Source organism: Oncorhynchus kisutch, unplaced genomic scaffold (assembly GCF_002021735.2).
Source record: "Oncorhynchus kisutch isolate 150728-3 unplaced genomic scaffold, Okis_V2 Okis03b-Okis08b_hom, whole genome shotgun sequence".
NCBI lineage: Eukaryota > Metazoa > Chordata > Actinopteri > Salmoniformes > Salmonidae > Oncorhynchus > Oncorhynchus kisutch.
This window is the reverse complement of record NW_022261980.1, coordinates 18,869,252-18,888,774: the sequence shown is the minus strand read 5'-3', so window position 1 is coordinate 18,888,774 and position 19,523 is coordinate 18,869,252. Positions and strand designations below refer to the sequence as shown.

The 19,523-nt window shown below is 47.1% G+C and overlaps 1 protein-coding gene across 9 annotated transcripts in view; it reads right to left on the bottom strand.

Moving 5' to 3' along the window:
* LOC109886185 (GATOR complex protein WDR59) overlaps nt 1-19,523 on the bottom strand; it is a 78,454-nt gene that overhangs the window by 21,968 nt on the left and 36,963 nt on the right. For 7 of the 9 annotated variants that reach the window (XR_004206718.1, XM_031812579.1, XM_031812581.1 and 4 more), the window contains exons 9-17: nt 17,632-17,709; nt 17,372-17,528; nt 15,806-15,885; nt 15,537-15,669; nt 11,229-11,341; nt 8,447-8,611; nt 7,624-7,719; nt 4,925-5,151; nt 4,176-4,329 (exon numbers count right to left, since the gene is read on the bottom strand). Coding sequence is in view for 7 of the 9 variants with exons in the window: in XM_031812579.1 (XP_031668439.1) it covers nt 4,176-4,329; nt 4,925-5,151; nt 7,624-7,719; nt 8,447-8,611; nt 11,229-11,341; nt 15,537-15,669; nt 15,806-15,885; nt 17,372-17,528; nt 17,632-17,709 (1,203 nt within the window). In the remaining 2 variants the exon portion in view is untranslated. Of the gene's footprint in view, nt 1-4,175; nt 4,330-4,698; nt 4,817-4,924; nt 5,152-7,623; nt 7,736-8,446; nt 8,612-11,228; nt 11,342-15,536; nt 15,670-15,805; nt 15,886-17,371; nt 17,529-17,631; nt 17,710-19,523 lie in introns of those variants that run through there. The other 2 variants (XR_004206719.1, XM_031812585.1) reach the window with 2 other exon arrangements.

The window sequence follows — 19,523 nt, the reverse complement described above, 5'->3', positions numbered from 1 at the left end:
AGACCATCAGCGTCTGGTTGCTCCTCATTACACACCACAGACCATCAGCGTCTGGTTGCTCCTCATTACACACCACAGACCATCAGCGTCTGGTTGCTCCTCATTACACACCACAGACCATCAGCGTCTGGTTGCTCCTCATTACACACCACAGACCAGCAGCGTCTGGTTGCTCCTCATTACACACCACAGACCATCAGCGTCTGGTTGCTCCTCATTACACACCACAGACTACTATATGGCTACTATATAGTGATCACTACATCCTATGGATCTGGATACTACTTTAAAGCCAATTTCTGCAGCATTAGTAAAGATGTGATCAATACATATTGATGATGTCATTACTGTGCTGTTTGTAACTACTCTGGTAGGTTGACTGATAACCTGAACCAGGTTGCAGGCACTAGTTACTGTTTGAAGCTTTCTCTTGAGTGGGCAGCCTGATGAATGTAGGTCAATATTTAAATCCCCCAGAAAATATACCTCCCTGTAGGTATCATATACATTATCAACCATTTCACACATATTATCCAGATACTGACTGTTAACACTTGGTGGTCTATAGCAGCTTCCCACCAGAATGGGCTTTAGGTGAGGCAGATGAACCCTGTAGCCATATTACTTCAACAGTATGAGATCGTCTCTAAGCTTTACAGGAATGTGGTTCTGAATATAAACAGCAACACCTCCGCCACTGGCATTTCTGTCTTTTCTGTAGATGTTATAACCATGTATTGCCACCACTGTATCATCAAAGGTATTATCTAAGTGAGTTTCAGAGATATGGTGGTATTAAACATTTAGTATTGTAGATATGTAGTGGTGTAATACTGTTATATGATGTACTGTTTTATATGTAATGTAAGTGCCTTAATATGTTTGGACCCCAGGAAGAGTAGCTGCTGCCTCGGCAGGAACTAATGGGGATCCATAATAAACCCCAGGAAGAGTAGCTGCTGCCTCGGCAGGAACTAATGGGGATCCATAATAAACCCCAGGAAGAGTAGCTGCTGCCTCGGCAGGAACTAATGGGGATCCATAATAAACCCCAGGAAGAGTAGCTGCTGCCTCGGCAGGAACTAATGGGGATCCATAATAAACCCCAGGAAGAGTAGCTGCTGCCTTGACAGGAACTAATGGGGATCCATAATAAACCCCAGGAAGAGTAGCTGCTGCCTCGGCAGGAACTAATGGGGATCCATAATAAACCCCAGGAAGAGTAGCTGCTGCCTCGGCAGGAACTAATGGAGATACATAATAAACCCCAGGAAGAGTAGCTGCTGCCTCGGCAGGAACTAATGGAGATACATAATAAACCCCAGGAAGAGTAGCTGCTGCCTCGGCAGGAACTAATGGGGATCCATAATAAACCCCAGGAAGAGTAGCTGCTGCCTCGGCAGGAACTAATGGGGATCCATAATAAACCCCAGGAAGAGTAGCTGCTGCCTCGGCAGGAACTAATGGGGATCCATAATAAACCCCAGGAAGAGTAGCTGCTGCCTCGGCAGGAACTAATGGGGATCCATAATAAACCCCAGGAAGAGTAGCTGCTGCCTCGGCAGGAACTAATGGGGATCCATAATAAACCCCAGGAAGAGTAGCTGCTGCCTCGGCAGGAACTAATGGGGATCCATAATAAACCCCAGGAAGAGTAGCTGCTGCCTCGGCAGGAACTAATGGGGATCCATAATAAACCCCAGGAAGAGTAGCTGCTGCCTCGGCAGGAACTAATGGGGATCCATAATAAACCCCAGGAAGAGTAGCTGCTGCCTCGGCAGGAACTAATGGGGATCCATAATAAACCCCAGGAAGAGTAGCTGCTGCCTCGGCAGGAACTAATGGGGATCCATAATAAACCCCAGGAAGAGTAGCTGCTGCCTCGACAGGAACTAATGGGGATCCATAATAAACCCCAGGAAGAGTAGCTGCTGCCTCGGCAGGAACTAATGGGGATCCATAATAAACCCCAGGAAGAGTAGCTGCTGCCTTGGCAGGAACTAATGGGGATCCATAATAAACCCCAGGAAGAGTAGCTGCTGCCTTGACAGGAACTAATGGAGATCCATAATAAACCCCAGGAAGAGTAGCTGCTGCCTCGGCAGGAACTAATGGAGATTCATAATAAACCCCAGGAAGAGTAGCTGCTGCCTTGACAGGAACTAATGGGGATCCATAATAAACCCCAGGAAGAGTAGCTGCTGCCTTGACAGGAACTAATGGGGATCCATAATAAACCCCAGGAAGAGTAGCTGCTGCCTCGGCAGGAACTAATGGGGATACATAATAAACCCCAGGAAGAGTAGCTGCTGCCTCGGCAGGAACTAATGGGGATCCATAATAAACCCCAGGAAGAGTAGCTGCTGCCTCGGCAGGAACTAATGGGGATCCATAATAAACCCCAGGAAGAGTAGCTGCTGCCTCGGCAGGAACTAATGGGGATACATAATAAACCCCAGGAAGAGTAGCTGCTGCCTCGGCAGGAACTAATGGGGATCCATAATAAACCCCAGGAAGAGTAGCTGCTGCCTCGGCAGGAACTAATGGGGATCCATAATAAACCCCAGGAAGAGTAGCTGCTGCCTCGGCAGGAACTAATGGGGATCCATAATAAACCCCAGGAAGAGTAGCTGCTGCCTCGACAGGAACTAATGGGGATCCATAATAAACCCCAGGAAGAGTAGCTGCTGCCTCGGCAGGAACTAATGGGGATCCATAATAAACCCCAGGAAGAGTAGCTGCTGCCTCGGCAGGAACTAATGGGGATCCATAATAAACCCCAGGAAGAGTAGCTGCTGCCTTGACAGGAACTAATGGGGATCCATAATAAACCCCAGGAAGAGTAGCTGCTGCCTTGACAGGAACTAATGGGGATCCATAATAAACCCCAGGAAGAGTAGTTGCTGCCTTGACAGGAACTAATGGGGATCCATAATAAACCCCAGGAAGAGTAGCTGCTGCCTTGGCAGGAACTAATGGGGATCCATAATAAACCCCAGGAAGAGTAGCTGCTGCCTTGGCAGGAACTGCTCCCCAGCGCGTGTCCTACGCTCCCCAGTGTGTGTTGTGTGTGTCCTACGCTCCCCAGTCCGTGTTGTGTGTGTCCTACGCTCCCCAGTGTGTGTTGTGTGTGTCCTACGCTCCCCAGTCCGTGTTGTGTGTGTCCTACGCTCCCCAGTCCGTGTTGTGTGTGTCCTACGCTCCCCAGTCCGTGTTGTGTGTGTCCTACGCTCCCCAGTCCGTGTTGTGTGTGTCCTACGCTCCCCAGTCCGTGTCCTACGCTCCCCAGTGCGTGTCCTACGCTCCCCAGTGCGTGTCCTACGCTCCCCAGTGCGTGGTGCGTGTTGCGTGTCCTACGCTCCCCAGTGCGTGTCCTACGCTCCCCAGTGCGTGTCCTACGCTCCCCAGTGCGTGTCCTACGCTCCCCAGTGCGTGTCCTACGCTCCCCAGTGCGTGTCCTACGCTCCCCAGTGCGTGTCCTACGCTCCCCAGTGCGTGTCCTACGCTCCCCAGTGCGTGTCCTACGCTCCCCAGTGCGTGTCCTACGCTCCCCAGTGCGTGTCCTACGCTCCCCAGTGCGTGTCCTACGCTCCCCAGTGTGTGTCCTACGCTCCCCAGCGTGTGTTGTGTGTGTCCTACGCTCCCCAGTGTGTGTCCTTCGCTGCCCAGTGTGTGTCCTACGCTTCCCAGTGTGTGTCCTATGCTCCCCAGTGTGTGTTGTGTGTGTCCTACCCTCCCCAGTGTGTGTCCTACGCTCCCCAGTGTGTCCTACGCTCCCCAGTGTGTGTTGTGTGTGTCCTACGCTCCCCAGTGTGTGTCCTACGCTCCCAGCATGTGTTGTGTCCTACGCTCCCCAGTGTGTGTCCTACGCTCCCCAGTGTGTGTCCTACGCTCCCCAGTGTGTGTCCTACGCTCCCCAGTGTGTGTCCTACGCTCCCCAGTGTGTGTCCTACGCTCCCCAGTGTGTGTCCTACGCTCCCCAGTGTGTGTTGTGTGTGTCCTTCGCTCCCCAGTGTGTGTTGTGTGTGTCCTTCGCTCCCCAGTGTGTGTTGTGTGTGTCCTTCGCTCCCCAGTGTGTGTTGTGTGTGTCCTACACTCCCCAGTGTGTGTTGTGTGTGTCCTTCGCTCCCCAGTGTGTGTTGTGTGTGTCCTTCGCTCCCCAGTGTGTGTCTCACCCGTTCTTTGTAGTAGAATGATGATATGGAGACATGGTCCTTGTCCGTGTGGGTGGGGCTGCCACTGTACAGCCTCAGAGAGCTCTGAGACTCACTACGCATCTTCATAGGAGTCAGGACCCCACTGTGGTACGCAGACAGGGCCGACAGGGACCTGGGGGACACACAGAGGCAGGTTAACAAGGACCCCACTGTGGTACGGAGACAGGGACCTGGGGGACACACAGAGACAGGTTAACAAGGACCCCACTGTGGTAAGGAGACAGGGCCGACAGGGACCTGGGGACCCACAGAGGCAGGTTAACAAGGACCCCACTGTGGTACGCAGACAGGGCCGACAGGGACCTGGGGACCCACAGAGGCAGGTTAACAAGGACCCCACTGTGGTACGGAGACAGGACCGACAGGGACCCACAGAGGCAGGTTAACAAGGACCCCATTGTGGTACGGAGACAGGGACCTGGGGACACACAGAGGCAGGTTAACAAGGACCCCACTGTGGTACGGAGACAGGGACCTGGGGACACACAGAGGCAGGTTAACAAGGACCCCACTGTGGTACAGAGACAGGGACCTGGGGGACACACAGAGACAGGTTAACAAGGACCCCACTGTGGTACGCAGACAGGGCCGACAGGGACCTGGGGGACACACAGAGGATGGTTAACAAGGACCCCACTGTGGTACGGAGACAGGGACCTGGGGACACACAGATAACAGGTTAATGAGTGCAGCAGTATAAAGTGTACCTGGGTGTGGGTTCAGTGGGTGGTACCGAGCGATGCATAGTGATGGGTCTTGTGAAGTACACCAAGCAGCCGGTGCCACAGAAGCGAGCCCCGGAGGTACGAGGGAAGGGGATGTTGGCATCCTGGTAGGAGCCGTAGGTGTTGGTGACCCGGGGGAAGGCTGGCAGAGCAGGGGTCACGGGGTTAGACAGGACGTACGGGTTGGCAGCACTACCATCCTCCTGGGTCTATGGAGCGAGAACAGAGAATACATACTGTTATGGGACAGCCCCTCGTATCCTGCTGGAACAGCCCCTCGTATCCCACTGGGACAGCCCCTCGTGTCGGCCCCTTGTATCCTACTGGGACAGCCCCTTGTATCCTGCTGGAACAGCCCCTCGTGTCACGCTGGGACAGCCCCTCGTATCAGCCCCTTGTATCCTACTGGGACAGCCCCTCGTATCAGCCCCTTGTATCCTACTGGGACAGCCCCTCGTATCAGCCCCTTGTATCCTACTGAGACAGCCCCTCGTATACCGCTAGGACAGCCCCTCGTATCCTGCTGGGACAGCCCCTCGTATCCTGCTGGGACAGCCCCTCGTATCCTTAGTTCCTTTTGTATGTTTCTATTTTAGGTAGGTCAGGGCGTGAGTTGGGGTGGTCAGGGCGTGAGCTGGGGTGGTCAGGGCGTGAGCTGGGGTGGTCAGGGCGTGAGTTGGGGTGGTCAGGGCGTGAGTTGGGGTGGTCAGGGCGTGAGCTGGGGTGGGCAGGGCGTGAGTTGGGGTGGTCAGGGCGTGAGTTGGGGTGGTCAGGGCGTGAGTTGGGGTGGTCAGGGCGTGAGTTGGGGTGGGCAGGGCGTGAGTTGGGGTGGGCAGGGCGTGAGTTGGGGTGGGCAGGGCGTGAGCTGGGGTGGGCAGGGCGTGAGTTGGGGTGGTCAGGGCGTGAGCTGGGGTAGGTCAGGGCGTGAGCTGGGGTAGGTCAGGGCGTGAGTTGGGGTGGTCAGGGCGTGAGTTGGGGTGGTCAGGGCGTGAGCTGGGGTGGTCAGGGCGTGAGCTGGGGTGGTCAGGGCGTGAGCTGGGGTGGTCAGGGCGTGAGTTGGGATGGTCAGGGCGTGAGTTGGGGTGGTCAGGGCGTGAGTTGGGGTGGTCAGGGCGTGAGTTGGGGTGGGTATTTGATGTGTTTGTTCTATGTTTGGTATTTCTATGTGTTTGGCCTGGTATGGTTCCCAATCAGAGGCAGCTGTCAATCGTTGTCTCTGATTGAGAACCATACTTAGGTAGCCTGTTTTCCCACACTTGTTTGTGGGTGTTTGTTTTCTGTTTTGTGTATGTCACCTTGCAGAACTGTTTCGATTCTTCCATTCACTTCGTTATTTAGGTTTTGTGTGTTCAGTTAATAAATTAACATGGACACTTACAACGCTGCGCATTGGTCCCATATTTCATACTCGTCGTCAGACGACGAAGAGATCCGTTACACTTAGAGGCTGTCTCGTCGTTGTCGGTCATCAGGCCTACCACTGTTATGTCGTCTGCAAACTTAATGATGGTGTTGGAGTCGTGCCTGACCATGTAGTTGTGGGTGAACAGGGAATACAGGAGGGGACTGAGCACGCACCCCTGGGGAGCTCCAGTGTTGAGGATCAGCGTGGCGGATGTGTTGCTGCCTACCCTCACCACCTGGGAGGCGGCCCGTCAGGAAGTCTAGGATCCAGTTGCAGAGGGATGTGTTTAGTCCCAGGTTCCTTAGCTTTGACGGTACTGTGTTGTTGAACGCTGAGCTGTATTCTCACATAGGTGTTCCTTCTGTCCAGGTGGGAAAGGGCAGTGTGGAGTGCAATAGAGATTGAGTCATCTATATGCAAATTGGAGTGGGCTAGGGTTTCTGGGATAATGGGGTTGATGTGAGCCATGACCAGCCTTTCAAAGCACTTCATGGCTACGGACGTGAGTGTTACGGGTCTGTAGTCATTTAGGCAGGTTGCCTTTGTGTTCTTGGGCACAGGGACTATGCTGGTCTGCTTGAAACATGTTGGTATTACAGACTCAGTCAGGGAGAGGTTGAAAATGTTAGTGAAGACACCTGCCAGTTGGTCAGCACATGCTCGGAGCACACGTCCTGGTAATCAGTCTGGCCCCGCAGCCTTGTGAATGTTGACCTGTTTAAAGGTTTTACTCACATCGGCTACGGAGAGCGTGATCACACAGTCATCCGGAACAACTGATGCTCTCATGCATGTTTCAGTTTTGTTGCCTGCCTCGAAGCGAGCATAGAAGTGATTTAGCTCGTCTGGTAGGCTCGTGTCACTGGGCAGCGCGCGGCTCTGCTTCCCTTTATAGTCTGTAATAGTTTGCCCTGCCACATAAGACGAGCATCGGAGCCGGTGTAGTAAAGAAATAAAAGCTGAAATAAATCTCTCTCTACTATTATTCTGACATTTCACATTCTTAAAATAAAGTGGTGATCCTAACTGACCTAAAACAAAGACTTTTTTACTCGGATTAAATGTCAGGAATTGTGAAAAACTGAGTTTAAATGTATTTGGCTAAGGTGTATGTAAACTTCCGACTTCTCTGTGCCACATGGCATTTCTTCTTAGAGGGAACATTGTCCACGAGTGTCATTGGGTCCAAGAACTTTGAAATGTTGGACCGGTTCTTGATGTAATGTGATTGGTGGATTAAACATTTTAAAAAGTATTTCAAATGTATGCGTCTCACCATGTAAGACTCTAGACAGGACACCAGCTGTCTAACACAGGGCTCCAGACAGTTCTGATTCCTCTTGACCTTCTGCAGTGACGTGTCTGTCAGGATCTACACAGAGGAGATACTGTGAGGAGAGGGAGACAGACACACACGATACAGTCACACACACGGTTACCTTCTGGATCTTGGTCCTCATGGCTGTGGGGATGGTGGTAGGGGACACACACACACACACACACACACAGTTACCTTCTGTATCTTGGTCCTCATGGCTGTGGGGATGGTGGTAGGGGACACACACACACACACACAGTTACCTTCTGTATCTTGGTCCTCATGGCTGTGGGGATGGTGGTAGGGGACACACACACACACACACACACACACACACACACACGGTTACCTTCTGTATCTTGGTCCTCATGGCTGTGGGGATGGTGGTAGGGGACACACACACACACAGTTACCTTCTGTATCTTGGTCCTCATGGCTGTGGGGATGGTGGTAGGGGACACACACACACACACAGTTACCTTCTGTATCTTGGTCCTCATGGCTGTGGGGATGGTGGTAGGGGACACACACACACACACACACACACACACACACAGTTACCTTCTGGATCTTGGTCCTCATGGCTGTGGGGATGGTGGTAGGGGACACACACACACACACACACACAGTTACCTTCTATATCTTGGTCCTCATGGCTGTGGGGATGGTGGTAGGGGACACACACACACACACAGTTACCTTCTATATCTTGGTCCTCATGGCTGTGGGGATGGTGGTAGGGGACACACACACACACACACACACACACACACACAGTTACCTTCTGGATCTTGGTCCTCATGGCTGTGGGGATGGTGGTAGGGGAGATGAACTGGAAGGATGGAGCAGCGTTGTTGGGGTAGTGGGATGGGAACTTCACCACCAGGTGGACCTGGTTGGTCCCGAACACGGCTGACACCACACAGCTACGGTTCACCGCATCCATCTGGAGGCCCGAACAATCACACCACATAACCACATTGGTACGATGTAGAACAATCACACCACAGAACCACATTGGTACTACGTAGAACAATCACACCGCAGAACCGCATTGGTTCTACGTAGAACAATCACACCACAGAACCGCATTGGTTCTACGTAGAACAATCACACCACAGAACCGCATTGGTTCTACGTAGAACAATCACACCACAGAACCGCATTGGTTCGATGTCGAACAAAGACATATGGGAAGCAGGAAACATGTCGGGACACAAAGTGACACTGTGTCAGAGTTCTGGAGACGTCATTCTGTTGAACAGACCACCATAATGAAGGGAGATGTAGTTCTATAGAACAGACCACCATAATAAAGGGAGATGTAGTTCTATTGAACAGACCACCATAATGAAGGGAGATGTAGTTCTATAGAACAGACCGCCATAATAAAGGGAGATGTAGTTCTATTGAACAGACCACCATAATGAAGGGAGATGTAGTTCTATAGAACAGACCACCATAATAAAGGGAGATGTAGTTCTATAGAACAGACCACCATAATAAAGGGAGATGTAGTTCTATAGAACAGACCACCATAATAAAGGGAGATGTAGTTCTATAGAACAGACCACCATAATAAAGGGAGATGTAGTTCTGTTGAACAGACCGCCATAATAAAGGGAGATGTAGTTCTATAGAACAGACCACCATAATAAAGGGAGATGTAGTTCTATAGAACAGACCACCATAATAAAGGGAGATGTAGTTCTATAGAACAGACCACCATAATAAAGGGAGATGTAGTTCTATTGAACAGACCACCATAATGAAGGGAGATGTAGTTCTGTTGAACAGACCGCCATAATAAAGGGAGATGTAGTTCTATAGAACAGACCACCATAATAAAGGGAGATGTAGTTCTATAGAACAGACCACCATAATAAAGGGAGATGTAGTTCTATAGAACAGACCACCATAATAAAGGGAGATGTAGTTCTATAGAACAGACCACCATAATAAAGGGAGATGTAGTTCTATAGAACAGACCACCATAATAAAGGGAGATGTAGTTCTATAGAACAGACCACCATAATAAAGGGAGATGTAGTTCTATTGAACAGACCACCATAATAAAGGGAGATGTAGTTCTATAGAACAGACCACCATAATAAAGGGAGATGTAGTTCTATAGACCAGACCACCATAATAAAGGGAGATGTAGTTCTATAGAACAGACCACCATAATAAAGGGAGATGTAGTTCTATAGAACAGACCACCATAATAAAGGGAGATGTAGTTCTATAGAACAGACCACCATAATGAAGGGAGATGTAGTTCTATTGAACAGACCATAATAAAGGGAGATGTAGTTCTATAGAACAGACCGCCATAATAAAGGGAGATGTAGTTCTATAGAACAGACCACCATAATAAAGGGAGATGTAGTTCTATAGAACAGACCACCATAATAAAGGGAGATGTAGTTCTATAGAACAGACCACCATAATAAAGGGAGATGTAGTTCTATAGAACAGACCACCATAATAAAGGGAGATGTAGTTCTATAGAACAGACCACCATAATAAAGGGAGATGTAGTTCTATAGAACAGACCATAATAAAGGGAGATGTAGTTCTATAGAACAGACCGCCATAATAAAGGGAGATGTAGTTCTATTGAACATACCATAATAAAGGGAGATGTAGTTCTATAGAACAGACCACCATAATAAAGGGAGATGTAGTTCTATAGAACAGACCACCATAATAAAGGGAGATGTAGTTCTATAGAACAGACCACCATAATAAAGGGAGATGTAGTTCTGTTGACCAGACCATAATAAAGGGAGATGTAGTTCTATTGACCAGACCATAATAAAGGGAGATGTAGTTCTGTTGAACAGACCATAATAATAAAGGGAGATGTAGTTCTGTTGAACAGACCATAATAAAGGGAGATGTAGTTCTATTGAACAGACCATAATAAAGGGAGATGTAGTTCTATAGAACAGACCGCCATAATAAAGGGAGATGTAGTTCTATAGAACAGACCGCCATAATAAAGGGAGATGTAGTTCTATAGAACAGACCACCATAATGAAGGGAGATGTAGTTCTATTGAACAGACCATAATAATAAAGGGAGATGTAGTTCTGTTGAACAGACCATAATAATAAAGGGAGATGTAGTTCTATAGAACAGACCGCCATAATAAAGGGAGATGTAGTTCTGTTGAACAGACCATAATAAAGGGAGATGTAGTTCTATAGAACAGACCACCATAATGAAGGGAGATGTAGTTCTGTTGAACAGACCATAATAAAGCCATTCTAACGGTATGAAGGGTGCAGGGGTCCGTCTAGCTACACTGTCATAAAGCCTACATAACAACGTCATTAGATATCGTTAGACTGACACAGCAGATGTCATTAGGAGTCATAACCCGCTTTAAATAATTGACATAGCATATGTCATTATGAGTTATAAATTGTCATACGGGGAGTGACATAGCATCATCAGGAGTTACAAGCAGTCATAAGACTATCATAGGAGACGTCATTAGGAGTTACAAGCAGTCATAAGACTATCATAGGAGACGTCATTAGGAGTTATAAGCTCACCTCCACGTTGACGTTCCTGATCTGCAGGTTGACCAGAGAGAACTCCTGTTGCAGTGTCTGGGGCAGAGCAGAAGAGTCATGTCTACCACCGGAGGTCAGAGCACCAGCCTGGTCTGTGAGTGAGTGAGAGAGAGAGAGAGAGAGAGAGAGATGGTATGAGAGAGAGAGAGAGATGGTGTGAGAGAGAGAGAGAGATGGTGTGAGAGAGAGAGAGAGAGATGGTGTGAGAGAGAGAGAGAGAGATGGTGTGAGAGAGAGAGAGAGAGATGGTGTGAGAGAGAGAGAGAGAGATGGTGTGAGAGAGAGAGAGAGAGAGAGAGAGAGAGAGATGGTGTGAGAGAGAGAGAGAGAGATGGTGTGAGAGAGAGAGAGAGATGGTGTGAGAGAGAGAGAGAGAGATGGTGTGAGAGAGAGAGAGAGAGATGGTGTGAGAGAGAGAGAGAGAGAGAGATGGTGTGTGAGAGAGAGAGGGAGAGAGAGAGATGGTGTGTGGGAGAGAGAGAGAGATGGTGTGTGGGAGAGAGAGAGAGATGGTGTGAGAGGAGAGAGAGAGAGAGAGAGATGGTGTGAGAGAGAGATGGTGTGAGAGAGAGAGAGAGATGGTGTGAGAGAGAGAGAGATGGTGTGAGAGAGAGAGATGGTGTGAGAGAGAGAGATGGTGTGAGAACAATAATGACAAATGGTTTGATGATGAATGCAAAAATCTAAGAAAGAAATTGAGAAACCTGTCCAACCAAAAACAGAGAGACCCGGAAAACCTGAGTCTACGCCTTCACTATGGTGAATCACTAAAACAATACAGAAATACACTACGGAAAAAGAAGGAACAGCATGTCAGAAATCAGCTCAATGCAATTGAAGAATCCATAGACTCTAACCACTTCTGGGAAAATTGGAAAACACTAAACAAACAACAACACGAAGAATTATCTATACAAAATGGAGATGTATGGGTAAACCACTTCTCCAATCTTTTTGGCTCTTTAACAAAGAATAAAGAGCAAAAACATATACATGATCAAACACAGATTTTAGAATCAACTATTAAAGACTACCAGAACCCACTGGATTCCAGAACCCACTGGATTCCAGAACCCACTGGATTCCAGAACCCACTGGATTCCAGAACCCACTGGATTCTCCAATTACATTGAAAGAGTTACAGGACAAAATACAAACCCTCCAACCCAAAAAGGCCTGTGGTGTTGATGGTATCCTCAATGAAATGGTAAAATATACAGACAACAAATTCCAATTGGCTATACTAAAACTCTTTAACATCATACTTAGTTCTGGCATCTTCCCCAATATTTGGAACCAAGGACTGATCACCCCAATCCACAAAAGTGGAGACAAATTTGACCCCAATAACTACCGTGGAATATGTGTCAACAGTAACCTCGGGAAAATCCTCTGCATTATTATTAACAGCAGACTCGTACATTTCCTCAATGAAAACAATGTACTGAGCAAATGTCAAATTGGCTTTTTACCAAATTACCGTACAACAGACCACGTATTCACCCTGCACACCCTAATTGACAATCAAACAAACCAAAACAAAGGCAAAGTCTTCTCATGCTTTGTTGATTTCAAAAAAGCCTTCGACTCAATCTGGCATGAGGGTCTGCTATACAAACTGATGGAAAGCGGTGTTGGGGGTAAAACATACGACATTATAAAATCCATGTACACAAACAACAAGTGTGCGGTTAAAATTGGCAAAAAACACACACATTTCTTCACACAGGGTCGTGGGGTTAGACAGGGATGCAGCTTAAGCCCCACCCTCTTCAACATATATCAACGAATTGGCGAGGGCACTAGAAAAGTCTGCAGCACCCGGCCTCCCCCTGCTAGAATCCGAAGTCAAATGTCTGCTGTTTGCTGATGATCTGGTGCTTCTGTCACCAACCAAGGAGGGCCTACAGCAGCACCTAGATCTTATGCACAGATTCTGTCAGACCTGGGCCCTGACAGTAAATCTCAGTAAGACCAAAATAATGGTGTTCCAAAAAAGGTCCAGTCACCAGGACCACAAATACAAATTCCATCTAGACACTGTTGCCCTAGAGCACACAAAAAACTATACATACCTTGGCCTAAACATCAGCACCACAGGTAACTTCCACAAAGCTGTGAACTATCTGAGAGACAAGGCAAGAAGGGCATTCTATGCCATCAAAAGAAACATAAATTTCAACATACCAATTAGGATTTGGCTAAAAATACTTGAATCAGTCATAGAGCCCATTGCCCTTTATGGTTGTGAGGTCTGGGGTCCGCTCACCAACCAAGACTTCACAAAATGGGACAAACACCAAATTGAGACTCTGCACGCAGAATTCTGCAAAAATATCCTCCGTGTACAACGTAGAACACCAAATAATGCATGCAGAGCAGAATTAGGCCGATACCCACTAATTATCAAAATCCAGAAAAGAGCTGTTAAATTCTACAACCACCTAAAAGGAAGCGATTCACAAACCTTCCATAACAAAGCCATCACCTACAGAGAGATGAACCTGGAGAAGAGTCCCCTAAGCAAGCTGGTCCTGGGGCTCTGTTCACAAACACAAACACACACCACAGAGCCCCAGGACAGCAGCACAATTAGACCCAACCAAATCATGAGAAAACAAAAAGATAATTACTTAACACATTGGAAAGAATTAACAAAAAAACAGAGCAACTAGAATGCTATTTGGCCCTACACAGAGAGTACACAGCGGCAGAATACCTGACCACTGTGACTGACCCAAAATTAAGGAAAGCCTTGACTATGTACAGACTCAGTGAGCATAGCCTTGCTATTGAGAAAGGCCGCCGTAGGCAGACATGGCTCTCAAGAGAAGACAGGCTATGTGCTCACTGCCCACAAAATGAGGTGGAAACTGAGCTGCACTTCCTAACCTCCTGCCCAATGTATGACCATATTAGAGAGACATATTTCCCTCAGATTACACAGATCCACAAAGAATTCGAAAACAAATCCAATTTTGAAAAACTCCCATATCTACTGGGTGAAATTCCACAGTGTGCCATCACAGCAGCAAGATTTGTGACCTGTTGCCACGAGAAAAGGGCAACCAGTGAAGAACAAACACCATTGTAAATACAACCCATATTTATGCTTATTTATTTTATCTTGTGTCCTTTAGCCATTTGTACATTGTTAGAACACTGTATATATATATAATATGACATTTGTAATGTCTTTACTGTTTTGAAACTTCTGTATGTGTAATGTTTACTGTTAATTTTTGTTGTTTTTCACTTTATATATTCACTTTGTATGTTGTCTACCTCACTTGCTTTGGCAATGTTAACACATGTTTCTCATGCCAATAAAGCCCTTGAATTGAATTGAGAGAGAGATGGTGTGAGAGAGAGAGAGAGAGAGAGAGAGAGAGAGAGAGAGAGAGAGATGGTGTGAGAGAGAGAGAGAGAGAGAGATGGTGTGTGAGAGAGAGAGAGATGGTGTGTGAGAGAGAGAGAGATGGTGTGTGAGAGAGAGAGAGAGATGGTGTGTGAGAGAGAGAGAGATGGTGTGTGAGAGAGAGAGAGAGAGAAAAGAGAAAGAGAGAGAAAGAGAGAGAGACAACACTCACTCCTCTGTTCTACTGTAGTCAGGTCTATACATTCCTCTGTTCTACTGTAGTCAGATCTATACATTCCTCTGTTCTACTGTAGTCAGGTCTATACATTCCTCTGTTCTACTGTAGTCAGGTCTATACATTCCTCTGTTCTACTGTAGTCGGGTCTATACATTCCTCTGTTCTACTGTAGTCAGGTCTATACATTCCTCTGTTCTACTGTAGTCAGGTCTATACATTCCTCTGTTCTACTGTAGTCAGGTCTATACATTCCTCTGTTCTACTGTAGTCAGGTCTATACATTCCTCTGTTCTACTCTAGTCAGGTCTATACATTCCTCTGTTCTACTGTAGTCAGGTCTATACATTCCTCTGTTCTACTGTAGTCAGGTCTATACATTCCTCTGTTCTACTGTAGTCAGGTCTATACATTCCTCTGTTGTACTGTAGTCAGAAAAATCATTTTGAACGGTCATCCAACTCGGGAACTCTGGCCTCTTTCTCGACCCCCGACTTTCCGACCTGAAGGGCAGCGCTGTCATAATTTAACCTCACATTTTTCCATGTTTCCCAGTTGTCTTGAAAGCACCATTAGGTTCATCGTTTAGCTAGCTAGCATGTCTAAACCAAAGACCACTTCGCCAGATGATCACATGGCCCATCAAGTTAGCCAGGCGTGTCTGGGGGTTGATTACGGCCATGCCGCCCCTCACCCTGCAGGTGTTCGGCTGGCAGACCACAGCTGTGTATGGTGGGTTCAGGGTCCTGAGAGGGAAGGCTCTTCTCTGACTCGGTAGTTAGGCTGATCCCCTCTATCAGATCCTCTACCAGGTCGTTGGCACACAGCTACACAGAGAAACACAGGGAGAACATACATTTAATAGGGTATAGAGTCCCAAATGACACCCAGTTCCTAAATACCACTTCTGACCAGGGACCCATAGAGATTTGAAGAGAATATTGGATTTGACAGATTCCACACCTTCTGTAGCTGTGGATCCAGCCTCCATATTCTCAGAGTCTGGTCTCTGGACAAAGTCACCATCTGGTACTCCTTAGAAGCTAGTAGGAGACAACAAGACAGTGGAATCAGAGGACTGAACTCTATGGAGAATGAGACAACGAGACAGGAGAATCAGAGGACTGAACTCTATAGAGAATGAGACAACGAGACAGGAGAATCAGGACTGAACTCTATGGAGAATGAGACAACAAGACAGTGGAATCAGAGGACTGAACTCTATAGAGAATGAGACAACGAGAATCAGAGGACTGAACTCTATAGAGAATGAGACAACGAGACAGGAGAATCAGAGGACTGAACTCTATGGAGAATGAGACAACTAGACAGGAGAATCAGGACTGAACTCTACCCAGCCATCCAGGCCGATAGAGTTATATTACCCAACCACCCAGGCTGGTAGAGATATATTACCCAGGCTGGAAGAGGTATTTTACCCAGGCTGGTAGAGGTATTTTACCCAGGCTGGTAGAGTTGTATTACCCAGGCTGGTAGAGGTATTTTACCCAGGCTGGTAGAGGTATATTACCCAGGCTGGTAGAGGTATATTACCCAGGCTGGTAGAGGTATATTACCCAACCACCCAGGCTGGTAGAGGTATTTTACCCAGGCTGGTAGAGGTATATTACCCAGGCTGGTAGAGGTATATTACCCAGGCTGGTAGAGGTATATTACCCAGGCTGGTAGAGGTATATTACCCAGGCTGGTAGAGGTATATTACCTAGGCTGGTAGAGGTATATTACCCAGGCTGGTAGAGGTATATTACCCAACCACCCAGGCTGGTAGAGTTATATTACCCAGTAGAGGTATATTATCCAGGCTGGTAGAGGTATATTACCCAGGCTGGTAGAGGTATATTACCCAGGCTGGTAGAGGTATATTACCCAGCCACCCAGGCTGGTAGAGGTATAATACCCAGGCTGGTAGAGGTATATTACCCAGCCACCCAGGCTGGTAGAGGTATATTACCCAGGCTGGTAGAGGTATATTACCCAGGCTGGTAGAGTTATATTCCCCAGGCTGGTAGAGTTATATTCCCCAGGCTGGTAGAGTTATATTCCCCAGGCTGGTAGAGGTATATTACCCAGGCTGGTAGAGGTATATTACCCAGCCACCCAGGCTGGTAGAGGTATAATACCCAGGCTGGTAGAGGTATAATACCCAGGCTGGTAGAGGTATATTACCCAGCCACCCAGGCTGGTAGAGGTATAATACCCAGGCTGGTAGAGGTATATTACCCAGCCACCCAGGCTGGTAGAGGTATATTACCCAGCCACCCAGGCTGGTAGAGGTATATTACCCAGCCACCCAGGCTGGTAGAGGTATATTACCCAGCCACCCAGGCTGGTAGAGTTATAATACCCAGGCTGGTAGAGGTATATTACCCAGCCACCCAGGCTGGTAGAGGTATATTACCCAGGCTGGTAGAGGTATATTACCCAGCCACTCAGACTGGTAGAGGTATAATACCCAGGCTGGTAGAGGTATAGTACCCAGCCACCCAGGCTGGTAGAGGCCTCCTTTACCTTCTTTCTGCGGACGCCACTGGAACTCTAGCACCACGTCATCGTGTCCCACGAAGGCGTGGACGGGGCTGTTGAGGTCCAGAGCGCTCCAAAGCAACAAGCTGTTCTCACGTCTCAGCTGGGGAACCATCACTGTCACCAGGCCATTGGAGAAAGGCTACACACACACACACGGTTACAGACAGAGATATATCCCTACCACTCAGACAGATATCCACTCTTCACATGAGGATATCTGGTGAAGGGAAGGGTCAACTCACAGTATATCTGGCCTTCCACACAGGAACCTGACAGGACAGGATGTTCAGATACTTCCTGGGCTGTCTGTAGTCCCAGAACTGCACGGAGAGATTGGAGGACGGCACAGTAAGTACAACGGGAGAATCATAGCAAAAAGCTATGTGAATATCCTTCATACCGTAAAACTTCAATTAAAAGCCCAGGCGTTGATTTGCTTAAATCAGGAAACAACAGGCGCTTTTTAGAGACAGGCTTATATTTGAGCTAGGCCTCTATTTCCTTAATGCGCACAGCTTTAGCTCATTTGCATAGTTCATTGTTTAATTCAAAGCATTTTAATCCTCGTCTTCATTTCCTGTAGTAATGTGTTATCATTTACACAGTGTAACCAGGTTTCCATCCAACCATTTTATACCAGTAAAAAGTACAAAAACTGAATGGCCTGATGGAAACAAGGTTAATTTGGCGTTAAACTTTCCAAATGTCGACAAACCTGAATACACTAGACAAGGTGGGATCTATTATACCTGAATACACTAGACAAGGTGGGATCTATTATACCTGAATACACTAGACAAGGTGGGATCTATTATACCTGAATACACTAGACAAGGTGGGATCTATTAAACCTGAATACACTAGACAAGGTGGGATCTATTATACCTGAATACACTAGACAAGGTGGGATCTATTATACCTGAATACACTAGACAAGGTGGGATCTATTAAACCTGAATACACTAGACAAGGTGGGATCTATTATACCTGAATACACTAGACAAGGTGGGATCTATTATACCTGAATACACTAGACAAGGTGGGATCTATTATACCTGAATACACTAGACAAGGTGGGATCTATTATACCTGAATACACTAGACAAGGTGGGATCTATTAAACCTGAATACACTAGACAAGGTGGGATCTATTATACCTGAATACACTAGACAAGGTGGGATCTATTATACCTGAATACACTAGACAAGGTGGGATCTATTAAACCTGAATACACTAGACAAGGTGGGATCTATTATACCTGAATACACTAGACAAGGTGGGATCTATTATACCTGAATACACTAGACAAGGTGGGATCTATTATACCTGAATACACTAGACAAGGTGGGATCTATTATACCTGAATACACTAGACAAGGTGGGATCTATTATACCTGAATACACTAGACAAGGTGGGATCTATTATACCTGAATACACTAGACAAGGTGGTATCTATTATACCTGAATACACTAGACAAGGTGGGATCTATTATACCTGAATACGCTAGACAAGGTGGTATCTATTATACCTGAATACACTAGACAAGGTGGGATCTATTATACCTGAATACACTAGACAAGGTGGGATCTATTATACCTGAATACACTAGACAAGGTGGGATCTATTATACCTGAATACACTAGACAAGGTGGGATCTATTATACCTGAATACACTAGACAAGGTGGGATCTATTATACCTGAATACACTAGACAAGGTGGGATCTATTATACCTGAATACACTAGACAAGGTGGGATCTATTATACCTGAATACACTAGACAAGGTGGGATCTATTATACCTGAATACACTAGACAAGGTGGTATCTATTATACCTGAATACACTAGACAAGGTGGGATCTATTATACCTGAATACACTAGACAAGGTGGGATCTGTTATACCTGAATACACTAGACAAGGTGGGATCTATTATACCTGAATACACTAGACAAGGTGGGATCTATTATACCTGAATACACTAGACAAGGTGGGATCTATTATACCTGAATACACTAGACAAGGTGGGATCTATTATACCTGAATACACTAGACAAGGTGGGATCTATTATACCTGAATACACTAGACAAGGTGGGATCTATTATACCTGAATACACTAGACAAGGTGGGAT